Source organism: Scyliorhinus canicula, chromosome 2 (genome assembly GCF_902713615.1).
Source record: "Scyliorhinus canicula chromosome 2, sScyCan1.1, whole genome shotgun sequence".
In the NCBI taxonomy this organism is placed as follows: domain Eukaryota; kingdom Metazoa; phylum Chordata; class Chondrichthyes; order Carcharhiniformes; family Scyliorhinidae; genus Scyliorhinus; species Scyliorhinus canicula.
In genome coordinates this window covers 36,701,376-36,720,009 of record NC_052147.1, presented here as the reverse complement: position 1 = coordinate 36,720,009, position 18,634 = coordinate 36,701,376, and the positions used below count along the sequence as shown (strand labels likewise).

At 41.6% G+C, this 18,634-nt stretch overlaps 1 protein-coding gene across 8 annotated transcripts in view; it reads right to left on the bottom strand.

Annotated features, from left to right (window-relative positions):
• Window positions 1–346: 346 nt before the first annotated feature.
• Window positions 347–18,634, bottom strand: part of prpf39 (PRP39 pre-mRNA processing factor 39 homolog (yeast)) — a 78,074-nt gene continuing 59,786 nt past the window's right edge. For 3 of the 8 annotated variants that reach the window (XM_038776307.1, XM_038776309.1, XM_038776314.1), the window contains exons 8-14: window positions 16,605–16,769; window positions 15,696–15,822; window positions 15,217–15,485; window positions 8,330–8,514; window positions 5,583–5,732; window positions 2,667–2,778; window positions 347–684 (exon numbers count right to left, since the gene is read on the bottom strand). In XM_038776307.1, coding sequence (XP_038632235.1) covers window positions 628–684; window positions 2,667–2,778; window positions 5,583–5,732; window positions 8,330–8,514; window positions 15,217–15,485; window positions 15,696–15,822; window positions 16,605–16,769 — 1,065 coding nt within the window. In that variant the 3' untranslated portion in view covers window positions 347–627. Of the gene's footprint in view, window positions 685–2,666; window positions 2,779–5,582; window positions 5,733–8,329; window positions 8,515–8,626; window positions 8,722–8,824; window positions 8,908–15,216; window positions 15,486–15,695; window positions 15,823–16,604; window positions 16,770–18,634 lie in introns of those variants that run through there. The other 5 variants (XM_038776308.1, XM_038776311.1, XM_038776310.1 and 2 more) reach the window with 5 other exon arrangements.

Here is an 18,634-nt window from a genome sequence, read left to right as displayed (position 1 = left end):
GAGGGACTCAAAGCCCCCGAAGTCGGAGACCTGGTTAACCGACATGGCGAGCTTTCTCGGCCTAGAGAAGATTAAGTTCGCCTTGACAGGGTCATTGTTAGGGTCGCCCGGAGGTGACAACCGTTCATCGACTTCTTCGCGGAGAATTAATCGTCAGCGGGGGGGGCGGGGCTAGGGTAGTGTAGAAGAGGGGGTTAAATAGGTGGGTCATGGAGGGGTGGAAGTCGGTGTTTGCACTATGTTTATTGTTCTTTGTACATTGTTTTTATACTATTGTTTGTAATGCCAAAAATACCTCATTAAAATAGTTTGTTTTTTTTTAAAAAAGAAAATATACCATCAGTGGTGCTCTGCAGTGTATTAAAATTTATTTTTCTATTAACAAATTGTGTATGAAGAGAATCTTTTCAAAAATCACATTCAAAAATTATGAGAATTCACAAAATAGTTTTTGAACACAAATCATGTCCGACCTCAAATATTTTGCAGCAAACAACTATTTCCCAGTTTTATTCCTCGAAAAATTCCACAGTTTTAGATAGCACGTCTCTTAAAATGTAATATTTTCCATTTTTTACTTTTAAAACGAAAAGGAAACACTTCAGTCCTACAGGACATTCCAGCAGATTAGGTAGATGGTGGTGGGTAATACTGCCCATAGCTCCATGGTGTTGGATAATTGTACTGTTGGAGAAGATAATAAAAACTGGTCAAATATGTTGTACAGCGAGGTTAAGAAAACTTTTAGTTAAAGAAAAAAATCTGTTCATCTTAATGATCATACCTTTTTGGGCTTTCGGTGTCAACATGCTAATATGCCTGTTTGTGGTCCAGGCGAGGGGAGAGGAGATGCGACCGGGAGAGCTGCCGTTTAGGTTAGAAGAGGGAAGCTTTAGGTACCTAGGCAGCCAAGTGGCGCAGGAATTAGACCGGCTGCATAAATTGAATCTGGCCTGGCTGGTGGACCAAATGAAGGACGATTTTCGGAGAAGGGATGCGCTTCCGTTGTCTCTGGCTGGGAAGGTGCAAACGGTGAAGATGACGGTTCTCCTGAGATTCCTATTATTTCAGTGTCTCCCCATCTTTATTCTGCGGTCCTTTTTTTAAAGCAGGTCTACAGTGTGATCACGGGTTTTCAGGGCGGGCAAAACCCCATGAGTAAGGAAGGTAATGCTTGAGGGGAGCCGGGGAGAGGGCGGGTTGGCGCTGCCAAATTTTACCAACTATTACTGGGTGGCTTATATAGCCATGATCAGGAAGTGGGTGGTGGGGGAGGGGTCGCCATGGGTGCGTATGGAGGCGGCTTCATGCAAGGGTACCAGTTTGGGGGCGTTGGTGACTGCGCCTCTGCCGTTCCCTCCGGCACGGTACTCCACCAGTCCAGTGGGGTGGCGGCCCTAAGAGTTTGGAGCCAGTGGGAACATTGGTCTGGGCTCCAATCTGTGACAATCACCGGTTTGCCCCGGGAGTATGGCCGGGGGGTTCCGGTTATGGCCCAGAGCGGGGATTGAGAGGATGGGGATATGTTCATAGAGGGGAGCTTTCCGAGTACGAGAGCGTTGGAGGAGAAGTTTGGGTTGGCGACGGGAAACAAATTCAGGTATCTGCAGATGCGGGACCTCCTTCATAAACAGAAACTTCATAAGGGGGATTCAGGACTGGGTACTTTCCAGAGGGAGAAGGGAGCGTCTCAGACATTTGTAAGGAGCTTATGGTTTCGGAGGAGACGCAGACCAAGGTGCTGAAGCGCAAGTGGGAGGAGGAGCTGGGAGGTGAGATAGAGGACGGTCTATGGGCAGATGTTGGATTAGAGTCAACACGTTCGCAACATGTGCCAGGCTCAGCCTGATACAATTTAAGGTTGTTGACCAGGTTCACATGACAGTGGCCCGGATGAGCAGATTATTTGGGGTGGAGGAAAGGTGCACAAAATGTGCGGGAGGACCGGCGAACCATGTCTACATGTTTTGGACATGTCCAAAGCTTCAGGGATTTTGGCAGGGGTTTGCGATCGTCATGTCCACGGTGTTAAAAACAAGGGTGGCGCTGAGTCCAAAGGTGGTGATTTTCGGGGTGTCAGAAGACCCGGGAATCCAGGAGGAGAAAGAGGCAGACGTTCTGGCCTTTGCTACCCTGGTAGGCCAGAGACGGATACTATTAGCATGGAGGGACTCAAAGCCCCCAAAGTCGGAGGCCTGGCTAAAGGACATGGCTAGCTTTCTCTGTTTGGAGAAAATCAAGTTCGTCTTGAGAGGGTCACTCTTAGGGTTCACCCGGAGGTGGCAACCATTCGTTGACTTCTTTGAGTGAAATTAATCGTCAGCAGACGGACGGACGGAGGGGGGGTTAGGTAGTTTAGATTAGAGTAGGGGGTCAATAAGGGAGGGACCTGTACGAGAGGTAAATGACTTTTGCATTATGTTTATGATTTCATGTATATTGTTTATTGTGTTGTTGTTACTATACCAAAAATACCTCCATAAAATGTTTATTAAAAAAAAATACTTCCAAATTCTTCTAAAACACATCAGATATGTGTTAATGAAATACAAAACTGGAATGAAAATTCAACGATCTTTCAAAGAAACAGGAAGGAAGCTTTATGATTCTTGGGTTTAAAGTAGTTTGTTTTGTTGATAGTAGTATCTTGAGCAGAAACTACCCACCTGATACCAAGCATTGTAGTTATATGCAGACTGATTAGCCTGCAAGTCTCCACTCATCAGCTGAACTGATGCTGCATCACTCCTTTGCTTTTTCTCCTCTGGCTCTTCAGACCTGCCATATTCAAGCATAGAAAAATTTGAAAATGTAAATTTAAATTACTTTGCATTCAAAGATTACAAGGTGGAACATTTTATTATAAAGCAAAATTACAGGTATATTTATCAGAATGAATGCCATTAGAACACTATTTCAAATCTGCAACTACCTTTAATTCAGACAAACACAATGAAAGAGTATCAATACCAAGGGCCCCAGTTCTTTGTCACGGCTCTCTTCACCAGCATACCCTTCCCCACCACTACACAGCAATGACTATCTGAAGAATGGCAATGCACCCTCACTCCCTGGCTGGTTAATTATAGAACAGTACAGCACAGAACAGGCCCTTCGGCCCTCGATGTTGTGCTGAGCAATGATCTCCCTACTCAAACCCACGTATCCACCCTATACCCGTAACCCAACAACCCCCCCCCCCCCCCCCCCCCAGCCTTACTTTTTAGGACACTACGGGCAATTTAGCATGGCCAATCCACCTAACCTGCACATCTTTGGACTGTGGGAGGAAACCGGAGCACCCGGAGGAAACCCACGCACACACTGGGAGGACGTGCAGACTCCGCACAGACAGTGACCCAGCGGGGAATCGAACCTGGGACCCTGGAGCTGTGAAGCATTTATGCTAACCACCATGCTACCGTGCTGCCCAAAAGATCAATCTGTTCCTCTAAATTTCTTTTAAAAAGTTTTTGTATTGAATTCAAATTTCATCAGCTGCCGTGGTGGGATTTGAATCCAGCTCCCCAGATCTTGCCCTGGGTCTCTGGATTACTAACCCAGTGACAATACCACTACACCACCACCTCCACACACAGTTGAATTATGGTGACTCCATTTCCATATTAACCACAGGAATCTTAAAGTGCTCACTGCTTTGCAGTTAGAAGAATCCTGCTGAAAGTTAAAAATCACACCCCACATCCTGGCTTGTCTTAAAACCCCAGCCAACCATTTCCCACCAAGCTTTTGACCTTCAGAGTCACTCCAGAGATTGCCACTAATGGCAGGAGCTCCATTTAGAACCAATCCGTTCCTTACAGATGCCACTTGGTTTTACCTGGTTCAAAATGTCCTAATGTTTAAATCTCTAGGGCCAAAATTCTCTCCTTATTTGGTGCTTCTACTCTATTTGTATTAGGTTGGTACTTTGGCTTCACCTCCTTGTTGATTGAGGTTCTGTCCAGGCCTGCTGCCTATTCAGCCTTTACTGGCTTAATACTACAATAAATTGAGTCCTGTACTTCCCAGCTGACTTTGTGCCCTTCAGAATTCTGGAGCAGAAGAGGTTTCTACAAAAATATTTGAGGTGCAACCCATTGTTCCCATTCCACACTGAAAATACCATTAAAAATAAATTCATACGGCCATACTCTAGCCGCTGCCCACCAGAATATACAATGGGAAATGTTTATGCATAAGAATTTAAATGCAGAAATCCAAATTTTAATAAATTTACTTTTGCCTGCTCCTTTGTTAGCACAGCAAACAAATACACACAAAATAGTAGACTATTCAGCCCCTCAAATCTGCTCTGCCATTCAATCGGATTACTGACAATCCTCCATCTTAACCCCACTTTCCTGCCCACTCCTTATATTCAATTCCCTGATATCAGAAATCTATCAATCTCTCGCCTCTGCTAATGCCATCTCTGGTGGAACAAGACAAGCAAATGCATTTAAGATGGGAGTCAGCTATGACCCAATTGATTGGCACAAACTGACATGAAGGGCTGAATGACGTAATCCTGCTACTTTTTCAAAGAGTCATATTGGACTCTATGTTAACTCCGTTTCTCTCTCCATAGATGCTTCCAGATCTGTTGAGTTTTTCCATCATTTTCTGCTTTTGTGTTATGACGTTTTATGAGCTACCACGTAGCCTTGGAAGCTCTCCTTTTTCAAATTTTCTAATCGGTTTACCATCCAATACCATACATAAATATTTAGGGAGTCACGGTGATGAGCACTGCTGCCTCACAGCACCAGGGACCCGGCTTCCATTCAGACCTTGGGGAGAAAGTGAAAACTCCACGCAGTCACCCGTGTCTGTGTAGGTTTCCTCCGGGTGCTCCAGTTTCCTCCCACAGTCCAAATATGTGCAGGTTAGGTGGATTGACCATGCTAAATTGCCCCTTAGTTTCCAAATTTAGGGGCTGGTTTAGCTCACTGGGCTAAATCGCTGGCTTTTAAAGCCGACCAAGCAGGCCAGCAGCACGGTTCGATTCCCGTACCAGCCTCCCCGGACAGGCGCCGGAATGTGGCGACTAGGGGCTTTTCACAGTAACTTCATTGAAGCCTACTCGTGACAATAAGCGATTTTCATTTCATTTTTCATTTCAAAGGTTAGGCAGGGTTATGGTGGAGTGAGCCTCAGCAGGGTGCTCTTTCAGAGGGTTGTTGAAGACTCGATGGGCCAAATAGCCTCATTCTTCCCCGTTGTTACCAGATTCCTAAATGACCCTCTTATGGACTGATCTCATTAACACTAAACCCCTGTATGGTTCATCCGATGCCAGTGTTTATGTAGTTACATTGTATACCTTGTGTTGCCCTATTATGTATTTTCTTTTCTTCCCATGTACTTAATGATCTGTTGAGCTGCTCGCAGAAAAATATTTTTCACTGTACCTCAGTACACGTGACAATACAAATCCAATCCAATCAGCAACTTTAGTCCCTTTGCATCAGCTGATGATGCAACATTGTTATTTTTAGCTGCAATTTTACAATTGGGTACATAGAAGAGTGAACTCATATAAGGAAATAAATCATTTACAATGAAGGATAACTTTTTACCAAAACAGATGTTCCGCAATCAAATCTTGATCCATTGCTATTTCTATCTTCATTAAAAAAAAAAGCACTACTTGCCCATCTTCAGCCTTTCTTTTACTTGACTCCTGCTCTTTCAAAAGCTTTTGATGATCATCATAAGCCACCATGAGTCTAGAAGATAGAACACAATTAATAGCAATGTCCAAACATTTTGAAAATATTTCCACGTATTTGAGCAAATTATTCATTACATGATGCTGGAACTTGTGAAACAGGATAAGTACTACTTTCGGCACGGTTTTATTAAAAGGAATTATTCAGGTAAATTGAGACAGAAAAAAACAAAACTAGCTGCCTGAAAGTTGATGCCGACTTTAAAATGTTTTTTCATCTTTCAGCAACCAATTTAATGTTCATTAGGTAGATTATTTTGCCCTCAGAATACCAAAATGCACACATTTCATTCCAGCTGATAATATTACAATAACCTATCATAAAGTAAACTTGGGTTGCATAACAAATTGTGGGTAAATTGCATATATCAATCAATATGGGTTCCAAAAATTAATGATTCTTTACTAGTTGCCAATAAACATCAACATTCTACTGCCTTATATAGCTTGAAGAATTTCAATATATATACTAATTTGTTAGGATTTTGTAACAGAGCATTGTATTTAAAACGGATACCAACAGATACAAATGCTTCCATTCATATTTCAAAACAGTCCCAATCTCTTCTCTATTTCACCTGGATACTGATGTCTACACCATGACTAATCTAAAACCAAAATTTCCAAAACGAGCTGGCCAGGACAAAGCAGGCCACTTGATTGCTACCCCTTTCACATTCAATCCCTCCACCACCGAAGAACAGCTGTATGTACAATCTACAAGATGCACTGCATGATGTACTCACCAAGGTATACTTAGGCAGCACCTTCTAAACCATGATCAATATAATCTAACAGGACAAGAGCAGCAGGTACCTGGGAACATCACCACCTGGAGGCCCCCAAGTCACTCACCATCCTGACTTGGAAATATATCACCATGTTTTCACTGTCATTGGGTCAAAATCCTGGAACTCTCCCAAACAGCACTGTGGGTGTACCTACATCCCAGGGACTGCAGCAGTTCAAGAAGGCAGTTCACTACCACCTTCTGATGGGCAACTAGGGATGGACAATAAACACTGGACTAGCAAGCGACACCGATAGTCCATAAAGGAATTAAAAAAGGTTCATTTATTACCTATTTCTATGCACTACAAAGACATCAAACGTTAAGCACATAATGTGGGACATTCTTGGATTTATTAGGGCCAACAGGTTTTCTTTCTCGAAAGACATTAATGAACCTAGTTGGGTTCTTAATGACAGTCTGGCAAATTTCATGGTAATTCTTTCTTGATGTTAATCGCACAAACAACCAGATTTGTTGATTTAAATACCACAATGTGCCAGGTTACTATAACCATGCATATCTCAGGTAGTTAAATCAATACCTTTTTTGTGCAATAATTAATATAGATTAGTCCTTAAACTAAGACTGAAGGGGAAAAGCAGCCAAACTCAAGATGAGAGGGATCTAAAGGTTGAATTATGGAATCCCTATAGTGCAGAATAAGGCCATTTGGCCCATCGAGTTCCCATCAACCCTCTGAAAGAGCACATCCTATACCCACTCCCCCACCCTATTCCCTATAGCCCCACCTAACCCTAACGAAGGCCAATTTATCCTGGCCAATCCACCTAATCTACGTATCTTTGGACTGTGGGTAGAAACCAGAGCATCAGTAAGAAACCCACGCAGACACAGGGAGAATATGCAAACACCACAGTTACCCAAGGCCAGAACTGAATCCGGGTCCCTGGCGCTGTGATGTAGGAGTGCTAACCACAGAGTGTTTAAGACATGTTTGCATAGTATCCATGATTTATATACTTCAGAACCATGCTTTATACTAGATTAAATAATCTGATTTATTTCAGTTATTGCAAACCTGTATATGTATGTTTGAAACTGAAAGCACTGTTAATAAGCAAATGTAGCTAACATTTTAAGCCAGTTCCATGCACACAGACAGCTGTGGTTCAAACGTCAAAATATATCAACAATACCAAATATGTTAAAGTAAAATAGCAACTTCTTAAATGTGAACCGTAATTATAAAATCCCTATAAAGTGTATTTTAACCACGTTATACACATCATGCATAGACACATGAAACAGATCCCATATAGTGTTGCTCTACTTAACCACTAACAATAATGACCTTTTATTGTCACAAGTATGAAATTACTGTGAAAAGCTCCCAGTCGCCACATTCCGGCATCTGTTTGGGTAAGCCAGTACGGGAATTGAACCCGCACTGCTGGCCTTGTTCTGCATTACAAACCAGCTATCTAGCCCACTGAGCTAAACCATAGTAAGGAATGTGGATGAAAAATTCCACTTGTATTTTAAATAAGAAAGATATAGTTTAAAAAGATACATCAACAATGAGGCCTAAAATTTCAGATATGTTTTTAAAAATAACAAATCTCCACTGATGAAGAATTATATTGGGCTTGAAACGATAACTTGGTTTTTCTGCACAGATGCTGCAAAGACCAGTCGAGTTTTTCCAGCACTTTTAAATCTCTGCTGTTATTTATTACTGCTTTTACCCATGTCTCGCACCGCAAGCTAAATTGGAGTTAGTGAACACATTTTTCATAATTACTAACTTGTTTCATAGAGTCAAAGGCACAAACAAAATTCACCTTTTCACATCAGAGCCAAAGTCTTCCAAAAATTCAACTTTTCGCTGGGAGAAGGCTACCCTGGTTTCTATTGGCATTGTACTACTTATTGCTTTGTCAAAGGCATTCAGAATGTTTTCCTCATTCAGTTTGAGATCAGAGTTATATTCAAGTTCCAACAGATTCAGATATAGTTTGGTGCTTTCCTAAAATCACAAAACAAATCAACACTAACGTTATTCAAATGTTAAGAATCCTAATAATACTACCTAGTAAAAAGATGGCAATATTTTACTCATTTCATAGAAACTAACTGACTACATTTAATTGGTGTGCTCCCAAGTCAGATTCCCAGTCTCGACAACAATGTGCACTTGGGCTTCCTTGGAGGAGTTGCACTCGTCTTAGACAGCCTGGAGAATGGGAGGGAAAATAAAAATCAGCATTTTATAAAAAAACACATATCCTGAATTGGTGACAATTTTTTTGTCACAGGATGGGAGTAAGAGAACATACCCAGCTGTATACAGCATGGTATATGGCAGTAGTATAAAGCCATTCAAGCTGTTCCAGTGGGTCAAATTACTGTAGAAGGTAATCTGAAAATACACAGCAATGATGAAAGTGAAAGTCGAGGTAAAAATAGTGTGGCATTAATTGCCCATAAAGCTGTTTATAAAAAGACAGATTCATATACAAATATTGCACATTACAGGTCGGTTTTGAAGCATTTTACAAAACGTAACATAACATTTTTAATCCAGCACGTGACAGATGTTGCCTCACCTAGCCACCAATAGATTCTAAACTTTGCAAAGGGTACAAGACTCTTCAGGAATCAATTTTTTGAGCTATAAACAGCAGTTAAGAAAACAATATATAATAGCAAATTACAGCGGATGCTGGATTCTGAAACGAAAGAGAAAATGCTGGAAAATCTCAGCAAGTCTGGCAGCATCTGTAGGGAGAGAAAACAGCTAACGTTTCATAAGAACTAGGAGGAGTAGGCCACCTGGCCCCTCGAGCCTGCTCCGCCATTCAATTAGATCATGGCTGATCTTTTGTGGACTCAGCTCCACTTTCCGGCCCGAACACCATAACCCTTAATCCCTTTATTCTTCAAAAAACTATCTATCTTTACCTTAAAAACATGTAATGAAGGAGCCTCAACTGCTTCACTGGGCAAGGAATTCCATAGATTCACAACCCTTTGGGTGAAGAAGTTCCTCCTAAACTCAGTCCTAAATCTACTTCCCCTTATTTTGAGGCTATGTCCCCTAGTTCTGCTGTCACCCGCCAGTGGAAACAACCTGCCCGCATCTATCCTATCTATTCCCTTCATAATTTTAAATGTTTCTATAAGATCCCCCCTCATCCTTCTAAATTCCAACAAGTACAGTCCCAGTCTACTCAACCTCTCCTCATAATCCAACCCCTTCAGCTCTGGGATTAACCTAGTGAATCTCCTCTGCACACCCTCCAGCGCCAGTACGTCCTTTCTCAAGTACACAATACTCCAGGTGTGGCCGCACTAACACCTTATACAATTGCAACATAACCTCCCTAGTCTTAAACTCCATCCCTCTAGCAATGAAAGACAAAATTCCATTTGCCTTCTTAATCACCTGTTGCACTTGTAAACCAACCTTCTGTGACTCATGCACTAGCACACCCAAGTCTCTCTGAACAGCGGCATGCTTTAATATTTTATCGTTTAAATAATAATCCCGTTTGCTGTTATTCCTACCAAAATGGATAACCTCACATTTGTCAACATTGTATTCCATCTGCCAGACCATAGCCCATTCACTTAACCTATCCAAATCCCTCTGCAGACTTCCAGTATCCTCTGCACTTTTCGCTTTACCACTCATCTTAGTGTCATCTGCAAACTTGGACACATTGCCCTTGGTCCCCAACTCCAAATCATCTATGTAAATTGTGAACAATTGTGGGCCCAACACGGATCCCTGAGGGACACCACTAGCTACTGATTGCCAACCAGAGAAACACCCATTTATCCCAACTCTTTGCTTTCTATTAATTAACCAATCCTCTATCCATGCTACTACTTTACCCTTAATGCCATGCATCTTTATCTTATGCAGCAACCTTTTGTGTGGCACCTTGTCAAAGGCTTTCTGGAAATCCAGATATACCACATCCATCGGCTCCCCGTTATCTACTGCACTGGTAATGTCCTCAAAAAATTCCACTAAATTAGTTAGGCATGACCTGCCCTTTATGAACCCATGCTGCGTCTGCCCAATGGGACAATTTCTATCCAGATGCCTCGCAATTTCTTCCTTGATGATAGATTCCAGCATCTTCCCTACTACCGAAGTTAAGCTCACTGGCCTATAATTTCCTGCTTTCTGCCTACCTCCTTTTTTAAACAGTGGCGTCACGTTTGCTAATTTCCAATCCACCGGGACCACCCCAGAGTCTAGTGAATTTCGGTAAATTATCACTAGTCCCTAATGGCTAATTTCCCTAGCCATCTCTTTTAGCACTCTGGGATGCATTCCATCAGGGCCAGGAGACTTGTCTACCTTTAGCCCCATTAGCTTGCCCATCACTCCCTCCTTAGTGATAACAATCCTCTCAAGGTCCTCACCTGTCATAGCCTCATTTCTATCAGTCGCTGGCATGTTATTTGTGTCTTCCACTGTGAAGACCGACCCAAAAAACCTGTTCAGTTCCTCAGCCATTTCCTCATTTCCCATTATTAAAACTCCCTTCTCATCCTCTAAAGGACCAATATTTACCTTAGCCACTCTTTTTTGTCTTGTATATTTGTAAAAACTTTTACTGTCTGTTTTTATATTCTGAGCAAGTTTACTCTCATACTCTATCTTGCTCTTCTTTATAGTTTTTTTTAGTAGCTTTCTGTTGCCCCCTAAAGATTTCCCAGTCCTCTAATCTCCCACCAATCTTTGCCACTTTATATGCTTTTTCCTTCAATTTGATACTCTCCCTTATTTCCTTAGATATCCACGGTCAATTTTCCCTCTTTCTTCCGTCCTTCCTTTTTGTTGGTATAAACCTTTGCTGAGCACTGTGAAAAATCGCTTGGAAGGTTCTCCACTGTTCCTCAACTGTTCCACCATAAAGTCTTAGCTCCCAGTCTACCTTAGCTAGTTATTCTCTCATCCCCTTGTAATCTCCTTTGTTTAAACACAAAACACTAGTATTTGATTTTACTTTCTCACCCTCCATCTGTATTTTAAATTCCACCATATTGTGATCGCTCCTTCCGAGAGGATCCCTAACTATGAGATCATGAATCAATCCTGTCTCATTACACAGGACAAGATCTAGGACCGCTTGTTCCCTCGTAGGTTCCATTACATACTGTTCTAGGAAACTATCGCGGATACATTCTATAAACTCCTCCTCAAGGTTGCCTTGACCGACCTGGTTAAACCAATCGACATTTAGATTAAAATCCCCCATGATAACTGCTGTACCATTTCGACATGCATCAGTTATTTCTTTGTTTAATGCCTGCCCCACCATATCGTTACTGTTTGGTGGCCGATAGACTACTCCCATCAGTGACTTTTTCGCCTTACTATTCCTGATTTCCACCCAAATGGATTCAACCTTATCCTCCATAGCACCGATGTCATCCCTTACTATTGCCCGGATGTCATCCTTAAATAACAGAGCAACACCACCTCCCTTACCATCCACTCTGTCCTTCCGAATAGTTTGATACCCTCGGATATTTAACTCCCAGTCGTGACCATCCTTTAACCATGTTTCAGTAATGGCCACTAAATCATAGTCATTTACGATGATTTATGCCATCAACTCATTTACTTTATTCCGAATACTACGAGCATTCAGGTAAAGTACACTTATGTTGGTTTTTTTACCTCTGTTTTGAATCTTAACATCTTCAGTTTTATTCCTTTTGTTATTACTGGGCCTATTCACTGAGCTCCCCTCAGTCACTGTACCTTGTACTGTCGCCCTTTTAGATTTTTGACTATGTCTTCTCTGCCTTGCACTTTTCCCCTTACTTCCTTTTGCTTCTGTCCCTGTTTTACTACCTTCCAACTTCCTGCATCGGTTCCCATCCTCCTGCCACATTAGTTTAAACCCTCCCCAACAGCTCTAGAAAACACCCCCCCAGGACATCGGTTCCAGTCCTGCTCAGGTGCAGACCGTCCGGTTTGTACTGGTCCCACCTCCCCCAGAACCGGTCCCAATGCTCCAGGAATTTGAATCCCTCCCTCTTGCACCATCTCTCGAGCCACGCATTCATCCTATCTATCCTGCCATTCCTACTCTGACTAGCTCGTGGCACTGGTAGCAATCCTGAGATTATTACCTTTGAGGTCCTACTTTTTAGTTTAACTCCTAACTCCCTGAATTCCGCTTGTAGGACCTCATCCCGTTTTTTACCTATATCGTTGGTGCCTATGTGCACCACGACAGCTGGCTGTTCACCCTCCCCCCCAGAATGTCCTGCAGCCGCTCCGAGACATCCTTGACCCTTGCATCAGGGAGGCAACATACCATCCTGGAGTCTCGATTGCGCCCACAGAACCGCCTGTCTATTCCCCTTACGATCGAGTCCCCTATCACTATAGCCCTGCCATTTTTCTTCCTGCCCTGCTGTGCAGCAGAGCCAGCCACGGTGCCATGAACCTGGCTGCTGCTGCCTTCCCCTGGTAAGCCATCTCCCTCAACAGTATCCAAAGCGGTATATCTGTTTTGCAGGGAGATGAACGCATGGGACACCTGCACTGCCTTCCTACTCTTGCTCTTTCTTTTGGACCCATTTTCTATCTCCCTCAGTAACCTTCACCTGCGGTGTGACCAACTCGCTAAACGTGCTATCCACGACCTCCTCAGCATCGCGGATGCTCCAAAGTGAGTCCATCCGCAGCTCCAGAGCCGTCAAGCGGTCTAACAAGAGCTGCAACTGAACACACTTCTTGCACGTGAAGGAGCCAGGGACAGTGGACGTGTCCCTGAGCTCCCACATCGCACACGAGGAGCATGACACGGGTCTGGGATCTCCTGCCATGTCTTAAACCCTAGGTAAACTTAAACAACTAGAATTTCAAAATAAAAATAAATAAATTAGACAATGAAAAGAAAAAGAGAGACTACTTACCAGTCACTTACCAGGGTTAAAAAGCACCTCCTCACACTCTGCACCCAATTACCTCACTGCACCAAATTACCAAGTTTCAATCCCCAGTCTGGATGAGTCTCACTCCGGATGTGTCTCCTGGAAAAGTGCTAGCTAGTTTCGAGCTCAAGCTTTGACAAAGAGTCATCAGACTCGAAACGTTAGCTCTTTTCTCTCCCTACAGATGCTGCCAGACTTACTAAGATTTTCCAGCATTTTCTCTTTCTTCAGTTAAGAAAACAACTCTCATTCTCAGATACTTAGTCAAATTGCATATCACAGTTACAATATTTTAAACATTTAAATGCTGTGACAGTTGCAACCTTGTGACTTGTTAATACGAAAACTGGAACTGCAAGGGGTATAATACCCATAAGTCTATATATAGATACATAGACTTTAAATGTTAGCAATTCGAAAAAGGCTCAGCAGTTTATTTTCTTGCAGAACTAGCTAAAAATCAACAACTTTGTCAATATTAGGCATACAACTCCAGGTTGGCATGATACGAGAGTTCAATAGGGTTTTAAACACTGTGGATACAGTTGTCTTAAAGATTCAAACGCATGTGCAGCACGGTGGCACAGTGGTTAGCACTGCTGCTTCAAAGTGCCGAGGTCCCAGGTTTGATCAAGGCTCTGGGTCACTGTCCATGCGGAGTTTGTACATTCTCCCCGTGTTTGCGTGTGTTTCGCCCCACACAACCCAAAGACGTGCAGGCTTGGTGGATTGGCCACATTAAATTGCCCCTTAAGTGGAAAAAATGAATTGTGAACTCTAAATTCATATTTTAAAAAAAGATTCAGGCGCAGACATGGGGAGAACGTGTGAACTCCACAGTCACCCAAGGCCAGAATTGAATGCTGGCCCCTGGTGCTGTGAGGTAGCATTGTTGACCACTGTGCCACCCCGTACGTCCAGTTTAATCACTGGATTAATTACTATGGTTCCATTATATAACAGTGCAGAACTAATTGTATTAAGTTTCAGAAAGAATGTGGCATGCAGTATTTCACCTTTTTGATGTCACTTATTTTCTCTATTAGCGAAGCAGTCTTACAGCAATAGCTCAATCAACAAGAGAAACTGAATGTATACAGTCATTTGTCGAAGCAATTCTGTATTGCAAATGATCAGTACTTTTCACATGGATTTGGTAAAGAAGCTCATGATCTAGCATGTGATCCAATATAACTTTGGCTCACAATTAAAATGAATATTACTACTTGGTTTTAAGATAAATGTAAATGTTGCCACAGTGCCAGAAGATCCTAGGCTGCTCTCCCCTTTGAGCGCTGACTGGTGGTGATTTAACCCGAGAGTGATCACATCCCGGGAGGGGCAAGGTTGAGAAGGCAGGGCCTTCATGAATAACCTCAGCAAGTACAGGAACTGAGCCAATTGAGCTAATCAATCCCATTCTGGCTGGTTCATGATGCGGAGCAAACGGCAACAGCGCAGGTTCAATTCCTGTACTGGCTGAGCATATTCATGAAGGTCCTGCCATCTCAACCTTTCATCGCTTGAGATGTGGTCACCCTCAGGTTAAATGACCACTCTCAAAGAGGAGAGCAGCCGAGAGTCCTCTGGAACTGTGGTGAAATTAACCATTCGAAATTAAAACAGAATATAAAAATATATGACAGAACAAGTTATTCCTTAACTACTCTAAAACTAAATATGCTTCGCTGCTTTACAAGCTTGGTTCACAGAAATCATCGTTTTAATGAAGTTTACATTGAAATAATTTGCACCATACCTTATCAAAGTCTATTGCTTCCACTAAAACCTTCCTAGCCCTAGGAAGGCTCTTCTCTACTTTGAATAAAAGACGAGCCAACTTCACTGCATAGAAAGATGCTTCACTGGGCATTTTACTGATTTTAATTGCATCTTGCAGCAGAAACTCTGCTTCTTCTATATTTCCATGGCGCCGTTCTAGGCTCACTCGTCTTAAACGGACCATGGCTAACCCAGGTATAGATCCTTCAAGTGTTTTCAGGATTCTTCGTGCTTCATTAATGTTCCCTGAAACAGAAATTACAAAGACAATTATAAATAAAAATATTTCATAGATGACTGTTATAATTATGCCTGAGAACTACCATCACCAAAAGGTGTTATTAGCCCCACTTTACTAAGTCTTTAAAAACCTACATAATTCATCACCACCACAAGGATTTGTATCAAAAGCATTTGAGCAGTAGACTCAGATTTAGATTATTTATCGGAGCTTACCTTGTTGTTCCTCAAAAGCTGCCCAAAGTAAGTGTACCATGGGTTTCTTTGCAAGATGAACTGTACATGCTCTGCTGTACACATGTCGCACACTTTCATTACAATGGCTTTCCATGAATTTAGCATACTGTAATTTTAAATACATAACAAACATTAATTCTGATTCAAGCTGCTGACCAGATTATGTATTGGTAAATCATTATCTTGGATTTAAATGTTAATTATATCAGTTTTGTTAATTATATGCAGATGGAAGCATTAATTGAGGTTTCACGTGAGCACAAATAAAGAGAAACTTCCTAAATCAGGCATGTGGTTGAATAGGTGATGGATGTTAATAATGTTTGACTCTGTAACACCGAGTAAAGATAGACTCCAATACCATCCTTCACCAACTGGCTATCTAGAATAGAACATTAAATGTTTTTGAACAATTAATATGCAAGTAAACGATAGCAGTGGATGTTCAGATGATACGGTTCATCGGCTTTAACTTCATTGCAAAGATCAAGTTTTGGAAAGGAAGATAATTTTTTGTACTTTGAAAGCAAGCACAATACAAATCATAACTGGAATGATCTCAAGTTACCAATTGTTTGAAGGAGAGAATGATGCAATCTATGGTAATTTCACTGACACAATACTGTATATTTAACACACTGGCAACCGTAGCTTTTGAGGAAACACACAAAAACAGATCAAATCAAAATTCATTTCAGCGTTCAGAGTCCAGCACTAACTAGGGTCATAGCTTTTTGACTACCCTTGGAATATTATTTTAAAATCTTTTTACAGTCTAATACTATGAACCAACAGAGTGGTATAGCTTGTAGACTCAGGTTTTTGTTCTGTACATACCATAAGTTTAAAAATGTACCCCTTTAATAAGGTTCTACAGCAATTACTTGCCTTTATCCAGAAGTCTTCATAAAGGGCACAAGCAACAAGGCACCTCTCAAACAAAACCACCACACGTTCAAGGGTTCCATTTTCTATCTCAAAGTCAAGATAATCTTTCCAGTTTTTCAGCTGTACTTTTTCCAATGGCTTCACATGAAAGTAGGGCCGTTTAATCTATCATAGAAAGCAATAAATTGCAACAAACCATGTCAGCATAGTTTTTCTACATGAAAGAAAAGAAAATCAAAAAATGCTGCTGCACCATAGAAGACCATTCAGCATATTAAGTCCACAATGTATTTTCCTCCACAAATGTATAATTCCACCTTCTTCATAATTTTCCATCTAGTTTTATAATTCTTTTAAAACTAATTATCTAATCCCTTTAAAAGTTATGGGTAGTTAATTTATGGCAGAATTAGGGGAGGCGGTGGTGTAGTGATATTGTCATTTGACTAGCGATTTAGAGACCATGGGGTAATTCTCTGGGGTCCTAGGTTCAAATTCCACCCGGGAAGATGGTGAAATTTGAACCCAATAAAAATCTGGAATTAAAAATCTAATGATGACCATGAAATTTTCGTAAAAGCCCACCTGGTTCACTAATGTCCTTTAGAGAAGAAAATCTGCCACCCTTACTTGGTCTGGCCTACATTTGACTCCAGATCCACAGCAATGTGGTTGACTCTTAAATTCTCTCGCAAAAAAAAAACTCAGTTCAAGAGCAATTAGGGATGGGCAACAAATGCTGGCCCAGCCAGTTATGCCCACATCCCATGAACAAACAGAAATTCAACTTCCAGTAAATGTTTTGCTCATATTCATCAGTACTTTGCTGACAATTGTAAAAGTGAAACAAACTTATTTATTTTATCACAACCATTCAAAATTTTGAAGACATCCACAGCTCGAGTGATAAGAAAACTCTGAACCTACAACTTTTTGCGCAATTGTAATTCACCATGCATCTTTGGTAATTCTATAGCGCACCCTTTTCACCTCTTTCATATTGTTATTATGAAGTGGTCTCAAGTATTGTCATTTGAATCAAATCATCCGTTACATGAAAAAAAAATGCAGGACATTGCAATTTAATGGCTCAGTGGGAGCACTCGCCCAAGGGTTTGGTTGTGGATTTATGCGCCACTTGAGAAACTAAGCTGCAGTGCTGAGCGAGTCCTGCATTGCTGGAGGTAAAGTCTTTTAAATCGGATTGGAAATCAAGGCCACACTGCCCGCTCAGATCAATGAAAAGGAAGGGGAACTGTCTTGGCCAACATTTATTCCTATGCCAATGCTCAAAACAGATAATTTGGGTCATTTATCCAGTTTGTGGCTAACTGGCTGGTGTGTTTCCTGCATTGAAAGTGACTACACTTCTGAAAAAATTCTCATTAGTCATGAAGCACTTTGGGGCGCCCTTGGGTTGTGAAAGATGCCATTGAAATAAAGATTATTTATTTACAGTTTAATTCAAACTACAGGTTAATTAAAAAATTTCAGTGCAAAGAATGTGAATTTAGTGCATCCTTCTCAACTGTAGCCTAAGAATTTCTCCAAGACCAACATCAGTTCTATGCTTTTCTACTCTGTGCCTCTTGATACAAAAATAAAGGTTTCGCTTTATAGTGGCATTATTTATTTGTGCTGCCATCTTTAACGCTGGGTGTACTGCACATAATTTAAAAATCTTGTAATTTAAGGTGCACTGCTTTCCCTAGGTATGCAAAAGAAACTAATAAACTTTAAGTAGACAGGACAAGTAATATGGGGGGGGGGGGGGGGGTGCGCAAAAGATAAAGTCATGAAAACATGGGGAAGTGGTGCACACCGTCACGTCTAGTATTTTAGAGGCAGAACTACATACCGATGGAAAACCTTGTAGGAGTATGTAGTACAAGATTAAGTCAAATTCTACAGAGCCTGACTGAGATAGCAGCCCCATACCTTTTGGAATGCGTCTGATTTTGATCGGTGTATACAGGTTAGAAAGGGATGCAATCCATAAAATTATGCCAATTCTGAACAGAAGGAGGTTT